The 19,587-nt window shown below is 55.3% G+C and overlaps 1 protein-coding gene and 2 long non-coding RNA genes across 4 annotated transcripts; 1 reads left to right on the top strand and 2 right to left on the bottom strand.

The window, feature by feature from the left end:
• Positions 1 to 224: 224 nt before the first annotated feature.
• Positions 225 to 4,275, bottom strand: LOC138850519 (uncharacterized). The gene is made up of 2 exons (XR_011390347.1): positions 1,048 to 4,275; positions 225 to 596 (listed from the first exon to the last, which is right to left on the bottom strand). It is a non-coding gene; the product is annotated as an uncharacterized lncRNA (long non-coding RNA).
• A 3,647-nt stretch (positions 4,276 to 7,922) lies between these two features.
• Positions 7,923 to 15,174, bottom strand: VSIG8 (V-set and immunoglobulin domain containing 8). Of its 2 annotated transcripts, none has more exons than XM_002715268.5 (7): positions 14,989 to 15,174; positions 11,753 to 11,928; positions 11,131 to 11,332; positions 10,786 to 11,007; positions 9,921 to 10,040; positions 9,493 to 9,691; positions 7,923 to 8,631 (listed from the first exon to the last, which is right to left on the bottom strand). In XM_002715268.5, the coding sequence occupies exons 1-7, from the start codon at positions 15,035 to 15,037 to the stop codon at positions 8,355 to 8,357; spliced, it is 1,245 nt and encodes a 414-aa protein (XP_002715314.1). In that variant the 5' UTR covers positions 15,038 to 15,174; the 3' UTR covers positions 7,923 to 8,354. The 2 variants fall into 2 exon arrangements, with proteins under 2 accessions (XP_002715314.1, XP_017201254.1); XM_017345765.3 differs by having other exon boundaries at positions 9,921 to 10,046; positions 14,989 to 15,173.
• On the top strand, positions 11,928 to 18,409 carry LOC138850518 (uncharacterized). The gene is made up of 3 exons (XR_011390346.1): positions 11,928 to 13,579; positions 14,481 to 14,657; positions 16,607 to 18,409. It is a non-coding gene; the product is annotated as an uncharacterized lncRNA (long non-coding RNA).
• Positions 18,410 to 19,587: the final 1,178 nt, after the last annotated feature.

Here is a 19,587-nt window from a genome sequence, read left to right as displayed (position 1 = left end):
TGTCTGACATAAGTCAGCAGGAACTAGATGGGGTGCCACTTACCAAAACTGGAAATAACAGAAATAGGAGCATGTTTTAGGGTGAAATCAAGAGTAAATGCTCAACTTAATTATCGGGGACCAGGAGCTTGAAAAGAAACAAACATTTGCAGGCTGAACAATATATTGGGCTGCATTATGAGAATAGCCATTTTTAAAGTTAAAAAATGGTCAGATGCAGATGATTTATTGTGATTCAGATCAACAATTTATTTTTTAATATTTATTTACTTGAAAGGCAGAATTACAGAGAGGCAAAGGCAGAGAGAGAGAGAGAGAGAGAGAGAGAGATCGATCTTCCATCCATTGGTTCTCTCTCCAGATGGCTGCAACAGCTGAAGTTGAACTGACTGAAGCCAGGAGCCAGGAGCTTCTTCCAGGTCTCCCAGGAGAGTGTAGGGACTCAAGCACTTGGACCATCTTCTACTGCTTTCCCAGGCCACAGCAGAGAGCTGGATCAGAAGTGGAGCTGCCAGGACTCTAACCAGCACCCATACGGGATGCCAGCACTGCAGGCGGTGGCTTTACCGGCTATGTCACAGTGCTGGCCCCTCAACCTAACAATTTAAATATAAATTGACTTGAGGTAGAAACTCCAGTCCCACCCAGAACAACTGGAACACATCTGTAACCAGCTAGGTTTTTACATTCCTGATCTGGTGGGGTCTGTTCAACATGAACCTGGGAGTGGAGGGGCTGCAAGACGTCTTTCAGCCCAGGGCGTCCTGGCCGGCTTCTCTGCCACCTGGATCATGCCCACCCATGAAACACCCGAGGCCCAAGTTCACAACAGTAGTGAGAGCTGGAGTTGCCTCCACAGCCGCAGAGGACTGGCCCTGAATGTAGCCCAGCCCCTGTACACTGCTGCAGCAGGGTCCCACGTGGTGCATCCTGCCTTGCTCCCGAGGGGGGCCTATCTCAGCATCAGGGACAAGGACAGGGTCAGGAGGGACAGACCCCAAGCCTTCCCACCCACCCAGGTTCAGAGACACAGAAACAGCCTGTTACCAAGCTGTCTCTTTGCCTCCGGGGACCAGCACAGGCTCGATGCTGCGTCAGAGCAGGGTTCATTCCTGAAGCAGTGAGTCTGTCAGGTCCCTTGCTCCCTTTCCAGGCTGGGGAGGTCTGCGGAAGAGGGAGAGGAGGCCTCATCAGAGGGCTAACAGCAGAAAGGATAAGAGCTTCAGCCTAGAGCATGGAGCTGGGCAGCCCCACTTCACCAGCGATGGGGCATGCGCGCTCTCCCTGCCCCAGCACTGGGAGATCTTAGCACAGAGATGACAGCCATCAGCAGCCCCCGACTCACACCCTCCATCCCAGACACGCACGGCTCTGTCCCCAGAACCTGACTTGCTTGAGCACTCTGGCCTTTTATCCCAGCTCTTCCCCTGCTTCCCAGCCTGGAGAACATTCCTTTCTCCACTGTGCTCACTCCTCCTCCCGGAAGCCTGCCCTCAAGTGCTCCCAAAGCATCGACTCTCCCGGCTGTGCAGGAAGCTGAGTCAACACGCGGTTGCATCATTCTCCAGTTTCTCCAAGTGAGTTCAGTGGAGTCCGTCGGGAGGCTGCTTGCTCCTAGAAGGATCACGCTTAATGGCCCAGTCCCACCACTCAAACACGAACCTGTCGCCAAAGCACACTTGCTAACTAGGTGGACACTGTGGGACATTCAGGGGGCCACTGTTCTTTAGATAGCCCCTCCACTGGGAAGCCTCAAGTCTCTGGCAGGGAGGTTGCATAGCTGGATCACCTCCTTCAGGAAACGTAATCAGCTGGTGGGATTCACACAGCCTTCCTACCCTCCAAGGAAATGCTCAGTAACTCCCCGAGACCAGGAGGAGATGGGCTGCCCCACACTAGCTTCTCACCCCTGGGAGCTCCCGCAGCAGCTGGAGCCCCCACCCCTTTCATTCTCTGAAGCCTTACTCATTGAGTGCTCTATACACCTGGTATTTTTTAGAAGCTGAAACCTATTAGTGAACAACACAAAGATCCTTCCTGTACGCCTCTTACTTGTGGAGCTTAGTGTGTGGGGGAAGAGGGGTTAGTCAAATCGCACTAACCACCATGAATTAATGACGTTGCATGTCAGAGGGGATGTGTGTTGTGGATGATGGGGTGGGGGTGAACAGGCAAACGATTCAACTGTCACTCTGACTTTGTTAAGAAGCTGTAGAATGCCAGGAAAGAAGGAGGGAGGCCAGTCAGGGCACTATCGCTGTAACCAAGCAAGCAACAGGGAGGTTGGGAGCTGGGAGGGGGCAGGATGGAAGGGCTACCGTCCCTATCCTCTCTGAAGGCAGAGGCAGCGGGACTGACCGATTCACTGGACAGGGTGGGGGCAGTGGTGAGAAGGAAGGGACAGAGTTGCTGTCAACTGCGGGCAGGGCAGATTTAGGGGCTCTTGGAGGTAGTGCCTGGGGCACCCTAAGTTTCAGACATCTACTAAGCATCTTGCAGACAGAGAGTGTGGGCCACAGGTGAGAGGCTGGCCTTGGTCCCTAAACTTGATGGTTACTGGTGCAGAGTTTAGGAGGACAGGGGACGGTGGGGGACACGGCTGGACGGCACCCTCACTTTCTCAGACTGGGTGCCGCGTACCTGGAAAGGCTGATGTCTGCCGGAAGGAAGCCATGAGATTTCCCCACCGGAGCAGCGTTGTTAGGCAGCTCAGGCTCCTGACCAAGGATCTGCTGCTCACTTGTTTAATAGCAGCAATCACAGACTCAGCATTTCCTTAAATCTTTAATAAACTATGAATGAGAAACCTGTGTGCTGTGCAAGGAAGAGCTTCCCATAGGGCATTCAGCCAAAGGCACAGGGGGCGCTGTGGCCTGTGCTGGTCCCGGGGTAGGGGTCGGGGGGAGCATGGCAAAATCATTCCCAGGTCAGTCAAAGGCAGTCTCCACGTGCACCTGGGAGAAGGACTGGGGGTGGTGGGTGCCATGGTGGCCTTCCCATCCCATCTCCCTGCAGGAACCTCAAGTATGGGCCATTATCACCATCCCACACCGGAGGAAACGCCGCTAATTCAGACTGTATCCATCACATGAATTTTAGGAAAGGCCAGCTCAAGAGAGCTAAATCTGAGCTCTCGGGGGAGTGGATGTTTAGGAAGGAGGAGATGAGGCAGGGAAGCCTAGTAGGATGGAGACAGGAGACAGGACAATCCCAAGATAATAAACAATAATTCCCCTTGTCTGGGAGCAGTGGAACAACACGGATAATAGGATAGAGTAAGGCCAGGGTTCCTTTCTGAATAACTGAGGCAGGCTGAGAAGAGGGCTCTGCAGGGCAGAGAGAGGCAGGGAGATTCACAAGCAAGCTAAACAGCCTCTCTGCAAAGGGGTCTGGGGCTGGGGCAGGGCATGGGAGGGTCACAGCCAGGAAGGGCCACAGGCTGCAGGTGGCATCCGGGCAGGAGGAGAGGCCAGGAGCCCACCAGGGAGTGAGTGGCTGAGGGGACTGCTGGGAGGACCCTCCCCCAGCAGGCTGCAGCCAGGCAGCAAGCGGGGCCTGGAGTGAGTTGAAGGAATCCGATGCCAACATTGAGCTGATTCTCACTGAGGAGTTAAAGAACATGCATCCCTGCCGGGCAGCCTGCCCCCCTGCTCTGGGAAAGCTGTGTGGAGACCCTTCAGGAGAGCGGTCCCCCTGGGCAGGGCTGTCACTGTTGGTGCACCACAGAGGTGCCGGGTCCAAAGGGCAGCCTGCAGGGTCTGCATGCCAGCAGCTGTGAGCAGGTGGACGGGAAGGGGCCCAGAAGGACTCGCTGGGGCCAGGAAGCGGGCTCTGAGGATTCTGGGAGGAGCCGGGCCGAGAACTGACGCTGGGACCCTGCTCGGCCTGGGACTCGGGTGCTTCCTGTGGTGTTTGGTGTTGCTGTTACCGAGAGGACTGTGTCGCTATTAACACCCGCACCTGCACTCAGGAGTCTCAGGCAAGTCCTGGTGCTGCTCCCACTTCCCTATTCGTGGCCTCCTGCCCTCCTTGCCTCTTCTGATGGTGAACCGCCTCCGAGTTCAGTCCCAAAGCCTCCCTTGGGTCATCATCCTCCTCCCTGAGGGCCTGCACGCCTCCTCTGGGCCTCCAGGTCTGCTCTCCCGCGGGAAAGGAAACTACATATATTTTTGTTAAGATTTACTTCTTATTTATTTGAAAGTCAGAGTTACACAGCTCCAACTGTCATGGTCATTTGGGGAGTGAACCAGAAGATGGAAAAAGATCTCCCTCCCTTCTCCTCCCACCCTCCTCCCCTCTCCTCACCCCTCCCCCTCTTGTCCCTTCCCCTCCCCTCCCCTCGCATCTCCCCTCCCCTCCTCTCCTCCCTCTCTTCTTCCCTCCCCCCCTTTGTATAACTCTTTCAAATAAACACAATAAATCTAAAAAGAAATGGAGAGAGAAGGAAGGGGTAATAAAGAAGGAAAGCAAGCAAACCAGCAAGCATTTGGGGCTTGGGAACTTTTTAAATAACTATGAAAATCCAGGTCTGTCTGACTCCAAAGCAGAGGCTCCTCTGCATGTGTCAACACATCCAGCTCACAAACGCTGAATAGAAGTTTTCTTCCTTTTTCTTCTTTTCTTTCTCCATCAGGAAACCCATATGGGAATCCCAGCTTCACCCCAAACCCCGCCCCCAGGAAAATGGGCTCAGCAGTTTTGCTCCATCCTCCTCTATTCAACATCCTGCCTTTGTCCAGGGCTTAGCATCCCCCCTGGTGCTCAGTGCCCCCATTCTGCCATCATCACAGAGGGGTGGCAGAAGGTCATCCTGTCCGCTCCCCAGCAGTCGGCACAGTCCACACCCAGGTCCTCCAGATTCCCTAAGCAGCCGCTGTCCCCACGGTGCCCACACGGTCACATGTGTCCCAGCACGTACTTCCAACCCTGAATGAGGAACTGCATGGAACCTGTTGTGTTTCCCAACACCAGGAGCAAGTGGAAGGCTCTCTGTGGAGCCTGTAAATTCCAGAGCAGGGCTTCCCAGCCCCACGGGGGCGCCCCAGGGAAGCTCCAAGGACAAAGATCTGATGGCAGACCCCAACCTAAACCCATAGGAGTGCAGCGTTCCCTGACGAACTCTGGGATGACCATAACCGGGTAATTCCCAAAGCTCCCTTCCTCCCAGTAGAAAACAAAACAAAAAGCAGTCCCTCCCCAGAGTCGCCACAGTCTGGCAGGGCCAAGTGGGACCGAGAGGTAGGCAGCAGGTGTGGCACTGGTTAGCCCAAGAGGACGGCTTGCAGCCCACTCACGGCCTTGAGCACCCAGGGTATCAGGAGAAGGTGGCTAGGAGATGACCTCCTAGAGTCCGGGGAAGACACAGAAAGAACCGGGTGGGGGGTGGGGGGTGGGGGGATGGCTCGGCCGACATCCTGGGGAAGCCAAGTTTGGTTTCTGACAGCTACCGAGAAAATGACCTGGAACCAGAGAGGTATGAATTATCTAAACAACTGTTGAGTGGCCACAGGAACTGCAATCCAGCTTCAGAGGAGAGAACAAGAGGGAGAACTGGGCAGGAGAAGGAAGACAACGGACTTTGTACTATGTCTCACTGGAAAGGCAGAAAACTCAGGCCTGTCCTTAGGAGTCCCACGCCTGAGGCTCCACTCGTGTGCCCACCTCTGCTTGCCTGGTGACATACGTGGTCTGCCTGAATTTTACAAACCAGTTGTTGAACGCAGACATTATTAACTTTTAATTCAATGAGTTATACTACTGCAAAGGGGTAAGCACTCCTAACGCATCGCTTCCTGATGACTTTACTACAGGTCTCTACTGTCTAAGCTCTTGAAAGTGTGTGGTTCTCCTAGCATATCTATAGCATGAAAATCCTACACAGGGATGTATACCAAACACTCCACCCAACTGCATTGAAGTCAGCGGACATGGGAGTATCTAAGTCACGGAAATTGGCAAATCTACCAATCAGGGCTTCCCTGCCCCCCACCACCACCACCAGTGTTAAACTTCTACCACCTCAAGCATTCTCCTCCTACACTGAGTAAGGTTTCATGCAGGAGAGAGGAAGGAAAAAAGACCAACGTGTCTCTTGCACAAAATCGCTGCAGCAGAAACTTCCTTGTCTCGTCTCCCCAGGGTGGTGAGTACAATGATGAATTCGAGCTCGGCATTGGATTTACGGACTTTCCCAGCTTCCCTGTTGACTCACTCTAACCAGAACTTGATTCCAGAGTCTCTCTGAAATCTCTCTTGCTGCTTTATAATGAGCTTTTCTTGCAATGAACCAGAGCCCAGCTGTTCTCATCCCTCAGATGGTTAAGTCTGAACATGGCTCCCTACTTCCTGGAAAAAAGGAGACAGCAGGTGTCACTGGACACAATCTGGCTGCCTCCATCCCTCACCATCTTGCAGGAGGATGAAACAGTAGGTTCCTCAGCCTGGGAGTGGCCCCCTCAGGTCACCCTCATCAGGGCAGATGTGTACCGGGCACAGTGCCCTGCTGAAGATCGAACTCTTTACCTATGAAGAAGTCATCTGACACGTGCCCTTACATATGGCCAAATAAAGGTTATAAATGTTTGTTCCCCTTCCTCCTTGTGCCTATCCCCAAGAACCTCACCCCCCTAAGTCAAGTGTCTCTGGCTCCCTTTGTCTCACCATTCTCTCTCTTTTCTTCTCCCAGGCTCTGTCAAGCCAGACCCAGCAATGTCATCATCCCCCTTTTGCAAATACCCAATCCATCATCTCACGTCATGGTTACATATAACCATGCAAGTTCCCGGGGCTTCCTAAACCCGTGTACTTTGAGATCCATGAACACCCCACACTTCATGCAGCCCTAGCGTAGCAGCAGGAAGAATTAGTAAAAGGACAAAGAGAGAAGAAAGAGTCTGTGCTCTCCACGGCAGGTGGCTTGGGCGACGCAGTAGAACGGAGAGAGCTTGGAACGCTGTGCTCAAGACCCCTACTCCTAGACGAGACACATGTCCAGTCCACGTCCAGTCATGTGCCTGCCACAGCCCCCTGAAGGAACACAACCCCATGGTCCTCCAGGATTAGATGACCTGCAAATGTGATGCTCTCAGCTTCCTAAGAGAACCTGACCCAGGGATGAAAGCTACATGGGACTCAAAACCCGGTTCAAGGAAAGAAATGTTCCCCTGAATGCTGACAGTGAGAGGCTGAATGAATGGGCTGCTTTGGGAGCTCATGAGCTGCCACAGGAGGCACTCAAGAAGAGGGTGGGAGAGTCTTTGTCAGGAATGCTGTGCGAGGAACCCACATGTCAGAGACACAGCCTGATGTCCTGGATTCAGGCATGCCTATGGCAAATCCTGAACTACTATCTTCTCTCCCTTGGTCGAGAGACCCAATTCCTCTGAACCTCACTTTCTTCATCTGTATTACGGGGATAATATGCAATCTCACAGGAATAAAATAAGGAATAAATAGCACAAAATATCAACAAGCACCTGGCCTTCAGTGGATGCTCAATTAAATGCTAATTCCCTTTCCACCGAAGGGAGGGCTGGGTTAGGAAGCCTTTAAGGTATAAGTCTGACTGCAAAACCCTTCCTTGCTGTTGAGGAGAGACAAAGCAGACAGGGTTGTGCAGATGAGGGGAGGAATGGAGGCTGCGGAGAACAGCCGGGAACGTTCAGAAGTCATCTTCTCTGACCTGGAATGAAAAATGGGATTCTGGATTTAAAGTCCGGCATGCAGGGTCTCAGCTTTTCCAACTGTGTGGTGAAGGAGTGGGATTAGAGAGCCCCCTACAGCTCTAGGGATCTACGAAGAGGAAGCAGACAGTACAGGAAGGCGGCCGGAGGTAGGGGGCAACAAGGGGCTACCTCCTCCATCCCCAGGTAGGCGCTCCGCCCCTGCCCAAGCCTCCGGGGGAATGCAGGGCCACCTCGGTCTCCAGTCTTAAAGCTTTTTTATTTGCTCACACGGTTGCCTCGGAACTCAGACCTCACATCTCGCACAGTCAACAATTCAATCCAGACCCCCAACCCACCTGGACCCCCGGAGCCCCCTGTCGCAGCTGGGGGCACTGGGCCTCCGGCCTCAGCCGCTCTCGGTCTTTGCCTCCTCTTCCTCCTCCCTCCCTCTCCCCAAGCGTCGGGCCCCGGGGTGCAAAGAGAGTGCCGGACAGCCTTCCTCCGCCCTCTCCCGGCTCCTCCCGCTTTGGGGGAGGAGACCCTGTCTTCCTAAGTCTTCAGCCCCGAGCCGCCGGGCGGCCTGGAACCAGCGAGGTGGGCGCCGGCCCGAGCGTGTCCCCAGCTGCGGGCAGGGAGCCCCGCACCCTCCTCCCGGCCGGGGCGCAGCCCGGAGCGGTGCGGCGCGCGCGCTCACACCACGAGACCGTCCTTGCAAGGCAGCGGCCCCTGGGCGCAGGCGTCCGGCTCGGCGCTCTTGACCTTGACGTAGATCGGGGAGGGGCCCGCTTCGCAGGCGGCGGCGGCGACGGTGCGGGGCGCCAGGGCCACGTCCTCGGGGCCGCCGCAGGGCGTAGGCGCGTACTTGCGGCGCAGGGAGCGGCTGACGTTCTGCGTCGGGTACCCCAGGAGGTGGGTGACGCTGCTGCCGCGCCCACTGACCTTGCACCCGGGCGCCAAGGCGTCCTCTCTGTGGAAAACAACAGGCGGGCGGGTGAGCGGGCTGCTCCGCGGCGCGGCGTGGGCACGGCCTGGGCGGAGCGCTCGTGGCAGCTTCTCGTCTCCCGCGCCTCCCTCCACCTGCCGCTCGCCTCTCTCCCTCGGCCTCGACCTGCTCTGCTCTCTGCCCCTCCCTGCGCTGACGACCCGGTCCTCCGGGTGGGGCGTGTCCACACGTGTCGGGACAGCCCACAGCAGGCGGCCCGCGGCAGGCGCACCGTCCGTCCCTTCCTGACTTCTCGTGGAAGCGCTGCAACGGCAGGGAGCGAGCCGCAGACGTGCAGAAAGAGCTGCTTCCTCCTTTCCTTCCTAACCAACCCTGACCTTGCGCAAGCTGGAGCGCGCTCACCTCCTCACCCCTGTCGCTCAGCCTTCTCCATCTTTCCTTCTATTCCCCAAGGCATTGCAATCGTTAGCACTGCTAGTCTTTTTCTATTTTTATTTCTAGTTTGCTTCTAATGTCAGTTTCTAGCACTAGTATTAACTTCTTAAATACTTATGTCAGAATTCTCACCGGCGCAATACAGGGGAGAGGTGGGGAAAAAAAAGTCCCTGCTCTCCCGGAGCTTACAGTCTAGACAAGACAGACACACAGGAGGGGAGTGGAGGGCGGTGGAGCAGAGAGGCAGATAAGGGCGGGTGTGGGGGTGGGACAGGAGAGAGAGAAAGCCATGCGGCGGGTGGCAGGTCGACATGCTGAGGTCCCAGCACTCCGTGGCGATGGCGTGGGATTGGGGTGAGGGTCCCAGCCGCCGGTGACAGGCAGGGGTGAGGAGGGCAGGGCGCCGGCTCCCTGCCGGCTCCGCAGCATGCAGCATGCATCAGGTGTTACCTGATCTCACTAGCCAAGTCGCCGCAGGCCCCTCCGCCGACCCCGACGCCGTTGCCGTAGCCGAAGGCACCGCGGGCGCCTCCAGCCCCGGAGCCCCCGCAGCAGCAGCAGATGAGCCCCCAGATGCCCACGGCCAGGCAGGCCAGCATGAGCAGAGAGCCCAGCACTGCGCCGATGATCATGCCGACGCGCTGGGAGTCTGTGGGAAGAAGGAGAGGCGATCAGGGTGATGGATCAGTGTCTGGGGAAAGAGGGAGCCCTGTGAGAAGATCTGGGGAGTAAGGAGGTAACCCTGTAGGTCTGCACCATTATCCTAGGGCTTGAAGCTGCTGCAGGCAGAGGCAGAGCTCACGCAGAGACTCTAAAACAGAGCCCAAGCACTTGCAGTCCCACCTCACAATCTCAGGTCCCCAGGGCAATGCACCTACCTGAGACCTTCACCTCCACCACACAGACACTGTAGCCCACATGGTTGGCCACTGTGCACTGATACAGCCCGTTGTCTTCTCTGGAGATGTCCTTCAACACCAGGTCCCCGTTGTTCAGGCCTGAAACTGAGGGTGCATCAGCAGGACATGGTGAGGTGCAGAGCCCCCCACCCCAGCCTCAGCCCCTGGTGGGGTTGGGGAGAATGGGACACCCATTCTGGAAAGAGAGGGGACATGCACAGGCCCACCCCTCTTTGCAGGTGAGTCACCTCTCTCCTGCTGAGACACAGAGGCAAGGAAGGGCCCCTCTCCCAACACCAGGGCAGTCACCAGTAGTCCCCTCCATGACCTTAAGGACAGGTGTCCCTTCTCTGAGCTGGGATCTCCTTTGCACCGTGGTGAGAACAGGTTTAGACCAGAGGAACCGCAAGGTCTCTGCCAGCTCTATTTTTCTCTGGGCGTGAATATTATTCGGCTTATACCCCCTTTCACTGAACCTGCACATACCCTAGAAATGTACATGTTAGTGTTCCCCAATCACATATCAAGAAATCAAGACACAGAGAGTGGGTAAGCCAGGAGCCTGAGACTTGCTGCCAGCCAGTGTCCCAGCCAGGGTTCAGACTCAGTTCTATCTCAGACCCTGCTCTTTCTAAATTAACTATCCTGTCTTTGACTAACTCTCCACGTTTGCCTTCTCTTCTTTCCTCCATAGCAGCTCCACCTGGGACGGGCCCAGAGGAGGAGTCTCCCATGGGGTTTCCAGGTTTGAGTGGTGCCAGTGAGAACCCAGAGAAGACCCAGGAGGCCCCAGAGTTGCTGTTATTCTGCTCAGTCCTGCCGTGTCCTCTCCAAGACCCCTCACCTTGATTAATGGAGCTGTGGAAGGATTCCTGGTAGGAGAGCTCGGAGTGGAAGCTGTGCTGGGAGTGGTAGGACCCAGCCCGGTAGGGGTGAGTGTGTCCGCTGATCTTGGCCCACTTGTAGGAGAGGGGCTGGGAGCCTCCATTGGCAAAGCACTTCAGAACCACATCGTTGCCTTTTGTCATGTGGCCCTCAGTCCAGCACATGGGCACTGCAGGACGTGCTACAATGAAACAGGCAGTGAAGAGCCAGGGCTCCGTCAAGAGGTAGAGCCGGGCTCAGAGTGGCCAAGCTGCCCTTGCCCTGGGGGCCTGGGGAAGTGGAGCCCAGGGGAGTCTGGCCATACCTTGGACAGTGACAATGACCTTCCGGGTCGCCATGGTGGTCTTCTTCACCCGGCACTCGTAGGTAGCCGTGTCGGATACCTGCAGGTTCATGAGGTTGATGGAGGCATCGTACTGGCTGGGGTCTGAGGCTGCAAAGCGGACCCTCTGCTGCAGGTGGGGCAGGTTTCCATGGTTGATCCTCTTGTCCTGGTAACTCAGGAACTGTGAAGAAGAGAGGGAAGTGCCAGGCAGAGCCAAGGAGGGCTGTGTGGATGGGCTGCTTTGGACAGTTCGCTGAGTTGTTCTTCTTTAGACTGTTTTCTCAACTGCAAAAGGAGAATGCTGGTGCTTGGTCCGCTCAGGCCTTGTAGCATGGTGAGACCAGGCTCTTTGGGAAGGATAAGGTCAAGCTGAGAACTTCTTGAGGGCAGGGACCTACCTCACCCTCCCTTTGGAAGGGGGTGGGAGGGGCTAGACTGGCTGGCTCCATTCATGACTACAGAGCTCTTCTCTCTGTTGCCACTTTCTCTGAGAGGCCTCAGGGAAGCTCCAGGTCTTGTTGTCCTTACTGTCTCTGCCTCTCCTGGAGGAGGTGGACACCCTGAAGTGTAGAGTAAGGAGAACCCTGCATGCAGCACTCACCACATTCTCCCGGTGTGAGGGGTCTGAGTTGACTTGCATCCATTCGATGTCCAGACCGTTGGGACCGTAGTCTTCAGGGTCCAAGATGTAGGGGCAGCCCAGCCTCACATTATCACCTTCTGCTAGGTACAGGACCTCCTGGCCATCCCCGTTGATCCGCACAGCGGACAGCAGTGCTAGGGGAAGGGTAGGGCAGGTGGGGAGAGGGGAGCAGGGCCAGGGCTGAGCCATCAGCTTCATCCTCTCCCTCCATCACTGTCTATCAGCTGCCATCCAGAGCTCAGTGCGGCTTCCACAGGGAGCATGGGCTGTGCTTAGTGTATATGTCTGGGTGTGTGCATGATGTCATAGAGACATGTCTTGCATCCTTGCGTCACATGTTTGATGCTATGGCAGTGTGTGTGTTCGCGTGTGGACACATGTATATATTCTAAGACTGTTTAGATTTGCATCTGAATGCTGTTTGTGTAGCTGTATTTATACTGCATGTAAATATGTGTTGGTGTATAGGCTTGTATGTATCCATGACTACATAATGTGTGGAATATGTACACGTGTGTACATTGTGCATGTATGTGTACTATAAGGAAATCATTCATCTTGACGAAGTTGGGTGCTGCTTATATATTTATATGATAATGTGAGTGTGCTATTGTACATGAATGAGTGTGTGTGTGTGTGTGTGTGGTCGTGTGACCGTGGCTGGTGTGCCCCAGGTGGTATGTGATGACATGTGACTGACTGCTCATGTATGATGGTGAGTGAGGTATATGGCACGTGTCTGTCTGTGTAGGACAGTGTGAACGTGCTGTGACGATGCATCTCTCCCCTTGTGTGATTGTGCAGCCCAGGTGTAGCCACTCCCACATGCGTGTTCCCACTGGGGCCCCTCCTGTCCTGAGTCAGAGGCAAGCAGCTGGGGTGAGGAGCCAGGATCCGGACGCTCAGGACTGAGCTCCTCTCCCTCCCTACCCTGAAGCCCCAGGCTGGTGCTGGCCCTAACCGGTTGGACCTAGAGAGGGATAAGAGAGAGGATGGACCCGGGGCCCCACCCTGGCACTCAGCTCTCTGCCTCCGAGCCTCCTGCAGCCCTCCCTCCTCAGACCCCTACCCAGCCTGCGCCCCCTCCACCTGCATTCTGTTCTGAGTCAACCACATCCTTCGGAGTCCCAGTTCCAGATCTCAGCCATCACTCTGCACAGTCCTTCTTGCTGGGGACCACCCCCTTACACACAATTACACTGTCCTAGGCAAACAGATCAACACCTGGACGCACTGTTACTACAGCAGGTACATACCCATGCAGTCCCCCCTTCCTACACACTCAGGCACACAATCGCACGCAAGCATTACCCACTAATCCAGGAGACACACCCCCCTGCATGCTCGTATGGTCTCGTGTGCATTCATTCAAGACCAGACATATCTACAGAAGCCCTGCCTGGCAAGCTTAACCTGGCTGTAGAGAGGCCAACAGAGGCACTGTCAGCTCTCCCAACACCCTCTCTAAATGCTGGCTGGGCCACGGGCCATGCCCTAACCCAGCTAGGCTCCAGGGTCACCCAGAGCAGGCAGGCTGGCTGCTGGGGCCCTAACGGGACCTGGTGATGCTGCCTCCTCCAGCCCCAGGCCTAGAGAACACCAGCTCATTCCTGAGATAAGGATCCTAGTGCCACCTGCCAGATCCTGGGGCGGCACAAAGCTGGTTAGAGATGTGCCAGAACCCAGCTGAGAGCAGAGGCTCCACCCTGGGGAAGAGCTGCCGGGTGCAACCCACGCGGAGGAGGTTTCTCTTTTCCCACAACATGTGGCCAGCTGGGCAGGAGGGTAAGTATTCGGGGAAAGGGGTTGGCAAGGAGGGACCGGCTGGAAGAAAAGCACCCCCACCCTGCTGTACCCAGCCTTGGAGCCTCACCCCAGCTTTTCAGTCTCTTTAGCTTTCTCAATCTCCTGCCAGCAGTTCCAGCCTTTCTGCATCCCCTCCCTCTCTCTGAGAAGTTGTTCCTGGTGTCTTGCTTTGATTCCTCTTGCTGTGGGACAGAGGGGGTCGACCCAGGAGACATGAGAGAAGAGAGAGACTGGAGAGTGGGAAAGAAGCCAGGGTGGAAGAGAGAGCTAGGTGGGGGACACAGGGACAGGAGGAGTCACAGTAGCCCCAGCAAGGAAGAGAACAATGGTGATTCATTGTCCCAGCACAGACACACCAGGGACTGGCCACTTTTACTGGTGTCACCTCAGTAGTCATGTCTACCCCAGCTTCCTTATTGCTGAATTTTCTGAATTTTCAGGTTGCTTCCACAACTCCTAACCCTCCCTCTGGACGTGTGGGAGGGTTCATGCCTAGACACACACCACATAGAGGTGTCTGGGTGCCCACAGCACAGCGGCAGCTTCCTGAGTGGGCTCAGCCCCAGAGGTGTTGCAGGAAATGCGATCGTTCACACACAGACTGAAATGCTACCCCCTCGTGCACGCCACCCTCACACCCTTTTCTCCCAAACTCAGACCCCAGGAAGAGCTCAAAAGACATTTCCAGCGATGCCCGCACAGAATGGCCCTTGCTGGGACTTGCCCCAAGCTGGGCAGGCAGCCATAATACCAAACCTGAGCACTGCCGCCAGAGTGCCCCAGGGGGGTGATCATCCTGGAACCCACACAGCGTAGGAAACCCAGGGCACAGGTCTCAGGCCACTCAGACTTACAGCAGCCCTGTCTCTGGCCCTTCAAGGCAAGCAGCGCCCCCCCACTGAGGAGAGAGAGAGGAGAGAGGCCCTCCCACTGGCAAGAGCACACAGCTGATGAAAGTTGAGAGGCCAACAGGGTTCTTACCGGGCTGCTCCCCAAGCCCCCTCCCCCACCAGTGCTGCTGCTCACCTGACTCCTGCCCCACCTCCAGTTCCCACAGGTAACCCCAAGCAAGTTCTGTCCTGCTCTCAGTGCATGCACTCAGGACACCTGCGCCCTGCGCAAGCCCCACAGGCTCTGTGGCACCATGGAAATCCACTCAGAGCCACACACATGCTATGCCAAGCCTTCAGGCACAGGCTCTCTCTCTCTCCTGGGGAGAAGCCCCCTTAGCAATATCCAAACCCAGGGGGCAGCCAGATGTGGCTGAGCAGTGCCCACTAGGGCCTCTCAAACAGCTCTGCAGGCACCTCCGTGCACCCTGGCTGTACTTTCCCTGCCCACCTGGCCTCATGCTGGTGGGCATCTCTAACCACTGCCTAGCCCCATACCTGGGCTCAGGCACACAAGTAGAAGGTGGAAGGCTCCTGGAACTCCCATGGCTCTAGACTCGGTGTTTCCTCCGCTGGGGCTGGGTATCCCGTGGGCCGGTGGTGGTGGGTGTGTGGGGTGGGTGGAGGGAGGGGAGCCGAGGGCCCAGACACTGCCCGGGGTGGCAGGAAGGTGCAATGAGTGGCCGGCTGGGGAGCAGCCAGAGTTATTTCAATGGGAGGGAGGGGGCCTGGTCCCCGCCTTGGGGAGGAGTCCCAGGAACCCTAATTAGCGGGGTGACAGGATAGCCTACCCAGGCATTACCCAGCCCTCACCCAAGCTCTTCCCGGTCCCGAGAGTGGCACAGGGTGGCTAGAGGGATGTGTAATTAGGCACCTGTTAAACCTCCACTTCCTCCTGGCCACGTCCTCGGAGTGACAACAGTTGCCCCATTTTTCAGCGTCCACAGAGCTCCCCTCACCACTTATTTACTGCCTCCTTTCATAGGAGAAGTGAGGAAGAGGAAGGAGAAGCCAGGCTTGGGGGAGGAAGGTTGGCCAGGCCTTGAAGGGTTAACCCTGACCCCAGAGCAGCCTCCTGCATCCAAGTTCAGCCCCTGCAGGCATCCCTGATCCTCCAGTGAATCTCCCACCCCAACCTGTTCAGATGGGGGTCTGGGAGCAGGTGCACCAGGGGAATGGACCCTTCTCCACGCTGGGGCCTGGGGCACATGAAAGGGGCGCTCTTCAAAGGGAGCTGAAGGAGGGGAGGGAGGGGTGCGTGCAGCACCAGGCTCTCCCCATGGCTGTCCTCTCTGGAACTCTGCCCCCACCCATGCCTGACTCGGGGTCATCCCTGGGAGGCAGAATGTTGTGGGGAATTGGATCCTCACCTGGCACATGGGAGGTGTAAATGTGGTTCACTGAGGCCTGAGTGGAGAGGATCGGGGTGTGTGTGGAGGGGAGAGAGGCGAGTGGGTGGGTGTTGGAGAGGACTAGGAAGGAGCGTGCCTGGTGTCTGCATCCCTCTAGGGAGTGTTGGGGTGCGAGGGAGGCAGGCTGCCTCTGTCAAGCAATGCCAGCTGTGTGTGCTGCCTTGGGGAATCCCTTGGTGTCCTGGCTTCATGTCCAGGAGGAGACATGAAGGCCTCCAGGAGGAGACATGAAGTCTCCAGGAGGAGACTCTGCCAGGCCTTGAAGGGTTCATGCAGACCATGTCCTTGGGTCTTGAGACTGGTCTTGGGGTGACTAAGCCAGCACAGTTCCCGGCAGGCTGAAGCAAAGGCAGAAAGCAGAGGACCAGTACAGCTGGACTCCATCAAGGGACCCTAGGGTTCTTCACCAGCCCTGATGCGGGCAAGGGAAGGGCATTGGGGGAAGAGCCTTGGGGAGAGTTATGGAGCTCGGGGATGCTGCCAGGACCTACCCCTCTGAGAAAAATAAGACCCAACAATAAGGAAGCACAAGGAGTCCACGCATCGGTGTTCCAAATCCCTCTACCTGAATTCCCAACAATAACAAAGCATTCTGTGATCAAAGAGATGTACACAGTGAATATCCTTATTTCCTTATTTATTTTTAGGTTTATGAGATTTCCTGTACCCTCCAGAGAGCAGGGCTCATTACCCCTCTTTTACAGATGGGGAAACAGAAGCCTGGAGAAACGTGGAGGCTCAGCTAGCTGATGCCGCGGGGGCCGAGGTGAGGGACACCCACACATGCTGGCTCCCAGGGCAAAGTAGTCCAAGAAAAGGACTTGGTGTGTGAGTTACTAGACCTGCTCATGGGAGAAAGGACAGCAACTCAGAGGTGGGTAGAGGGGGAACCAGGTGGGACTAGGAAGAGGGAGACTGAAAGAAAGGGGTCTGATCATAGTTCCTTTAAACTGCAAGGCACAGCAGGGGTTTCACTGGGTTCTGGACTTGAGCTAATGTTAGAGCTGGGCTGCAGGCTGGAACTGAGGTTATTGGTGTTAGTGGGGCGGACACTGTGGTGTAGCAGATAAACCCATCACCTGCAGTGCCAGCATCCCATATGGGTGCCAGTTCGAGTTCCAGCTGCTCCACTTCCTATACAGCTCTCTGCTATGGCCTAGGAAAGCAGTGCAAGATGGCCCAAGTGCTTGAGCCCTTGCATCCACGTGGGAGACCCAGAGGAAGCTCCTGGCTCCTGGCTTCCAATCGGTGCAGCTCTCCAGACATTGCAGCCATCTTGGGAATGAACAAGTAGATGGAAGACCTCCCTCTCTCTCTGCCTCTGCCTCTCTGTAAATCTGCCTTTCAAATAAATAAATAAATCTTTAAAAAAATTAAGAGTTACAGAGCAAAGTAGAGACAGAGAGGTCTTCCATCCTCTGGTTGGTTCACTCCCCAGATGGCCGCGATGGCCAGAGCTGCACCGATCCAAAGCCAGGAGGCAAGAGCTTCTTCCAGGTCTCCCACTCGGGTGCAGGGGCCAAAGGACTTGGGCCATCTTCTACTGCTTTCCCAGGCCATAGCAGAGAGCTGGATCAGAAGAGGAGCAGCCGGGACTAGAACTGATGCCCGTATGGGATGCCGGCACTTCAGGCCAGGACTTTAACCCGCTGCACCACAGTGCAGGCCCCGGTTACTTGAAACTGTGAATGAGATAGAAGTCAGCTTTGAGACTGCAGTCAGCATTTGAATTGCCCTAGAACGGGCTAGGGTTTACGGCTGGGATTTGTGTGACGGTGACAATTTGGGTTTTAGTTTTATTTACAGCTGTACTGGGGAATGCAAGGGGTCTTCAAAAAGTTCATGGAAATGTGGATTGTGAAAAAGCTACATGTGGATTTCAAAAATATCTTTGCACCAAAATAAGCTTACCTCTTAATTCCATTTTCAACAAATTTTATTTAAATATTTTATTTATTTATGTATTTGAGAGGCAGATTTACGAACAGAGAGAGAGATAGAGAGACAGAGAATGGTTTTCCACCTACTGGTTCACTCCCCAAATGTCCCTAATGGCCAGAGCTGAGCCGATACAAAGCCAGGAACCAGGAACTTCATCCAGGTCTCCCACACAGATTCAGGGGCCCAAGGACTTAGGCTGTCTTCCACTGCTTTCTCAGGCCATAGCAGAGAGCTGGATCAGAAGAGGAACAGCCAGGACTTGAACTGATGCCATATAGGATGTTGGCACCATAAGCGGAGACTTAGCTTACAGCACCACAGCGCTGGCCCACAGACTTTCTTGAAGTACCTCCTATAGTTGGGTCTATATCAAAGCCTAGGTTGAGGTTGATTTGGGATTGGGGTTACAACTGGATTGGAATTGAGTTTGGGATTTGAATTAATGTGGTAAGGTTAAAACATGGGTTACAAGAGGGGCCAGAGCTGTGGCGTAGTGGACTAAGCTCTGCCTGCAGCACCAGCATCCCATATGGACATGGGTTCGAGTCCCGGCTGTTCCACTTCTGATCCAGCTCTCTGCTATGGCCTGGAAAAGCAGAAGATGGCCCAAGAGCTTGAGCTGCTGCATCCACGTGGGAGACCTGGAAGAAACTCCTGGCTTCAGATCAGCTCATCTCCAGCCATTGTAGTCATTTGGGGAGTGAACAAGCAGATAGAAGACCTCTCTCCCCCACCCCCTCTCTCTCTGCCTCTGCCTTTTAAATAAATAAATAGATCTTTTTTAAAAAAAAAAAAAAAGATGTATGAGACCAAGAGTATTCCTGGGTTTGGCGAGATGTTCATCCCTTAACTCTGGGAGAATCCCAAGGGTACATGGGGATTAGTGCCCCAAGACTTGGGACAGGGATCCAGATGTGCCTGAACCTACCTAAGGAGTATATAGAGAGACTTAATCCCATAATAATTGTCACCTCTGATGTCCTGCTTCATCACCAATGCTCACAGCTTGGTTACGCTCTGAGAAAGGCTTTTGGGGAGAAGAGAGAGGAAGTTATTGACAATAAAGGGGGCTCTGACACCAAAGTGAACTGGAAGACAGGGTCCATCAGTGGGAGACTTACTGGGATGAGGGGGCGGGAGAGTCTGGTTTTGACCCTCGGAGATAGGAGTCGGGGGGGGGGGTGTTTATCAAGGGCTTAGATGCCCCTAGAAGCACAGTTGCTTGTGAAGGCACCACCCGGGGGTCCCTCAGCACCTGAAGTCAGGGTACTTCATTGGTCCCCCTGACCTACTAAGGGCTAGTGGCCACTTCCTTGCAGTTTGGGGCCTATGAAAGCAGCTGCCAGCCTTCCTGACCCGCGCCTGGAGCTCTGCAGAACTTGGGGGGAGTGAGGGTGCTGGGTATGGGTATAGCCCACAGCCCCCTTCCTAGGGCCAGCCCACAGCCCATGTGTGTCTCTGGAGCATATCCTCAGCAAAAGGAGAGGGCCCACTCCTGGGAGGCCCCTCCCTACTCCCTCTGCGTTCTCCCCACTGTCTTCACCCGAATGCCCCATTCTCCTCCAGGCCCCATAAAGGTCAAGACACATCAGGAGACTATGGGGCTTCCCTCAATGTCCCCAAGGAGGGAAAAGGAAGAAACTGGGAAAAACAGAGATTAGTTAAGGAGCAGAGACAGGCACACGCAGAATGCAAGTGGTTCATCCAGTGGTTCAGAGAGAGACAGAGGAAGTGGTAGGCCCAG

This window comes from Oryctolagus cuniculus, chromosome 7, assembly GCF_964237555.1.
Source record: "Oryctolagus cuniculus chromosome 7, mOryCun1.1, whole genome shotgun sequence".
In the NCBI taxonomy this organism is placed as follows: Eukaryota; Metazoa; Chordata; class Mammalia; order Lagomorpha; family Leporidae; genus Oryctolagus; species Oryctolagus cuniculus.
Note: the sequence above shows the minus strand (reverse complement) of the source record. Positions and strands in the feature narration are given on the sequence as shown.

Excerpts from the sequence above, each read along its gene's own strand:
- VSIG8 (XM_017345765.3), bottom strand. The coding sequence starts at position 15,037 with ATGGGAGTTCCAGGAGCCTTCCACCTTCTACTTGTGTGCCTGAGCCCA. Across the intron at positions 11,333-11,752 it reads CCTCACACCGGGAGAATGTG|TTCCTGAGTTACCAGGACAA; the intron begins GTGAGTGCTGCA and ends TCTTCTTCACAG. Across the intron at positions 10,047-10,785 it reads CCACAGCTCCATTAATCAAG|TTTCAGGCCTGAACAACGGG; the intron begins GTGAGGGGTCTT and ends ATGCACCCTCAG.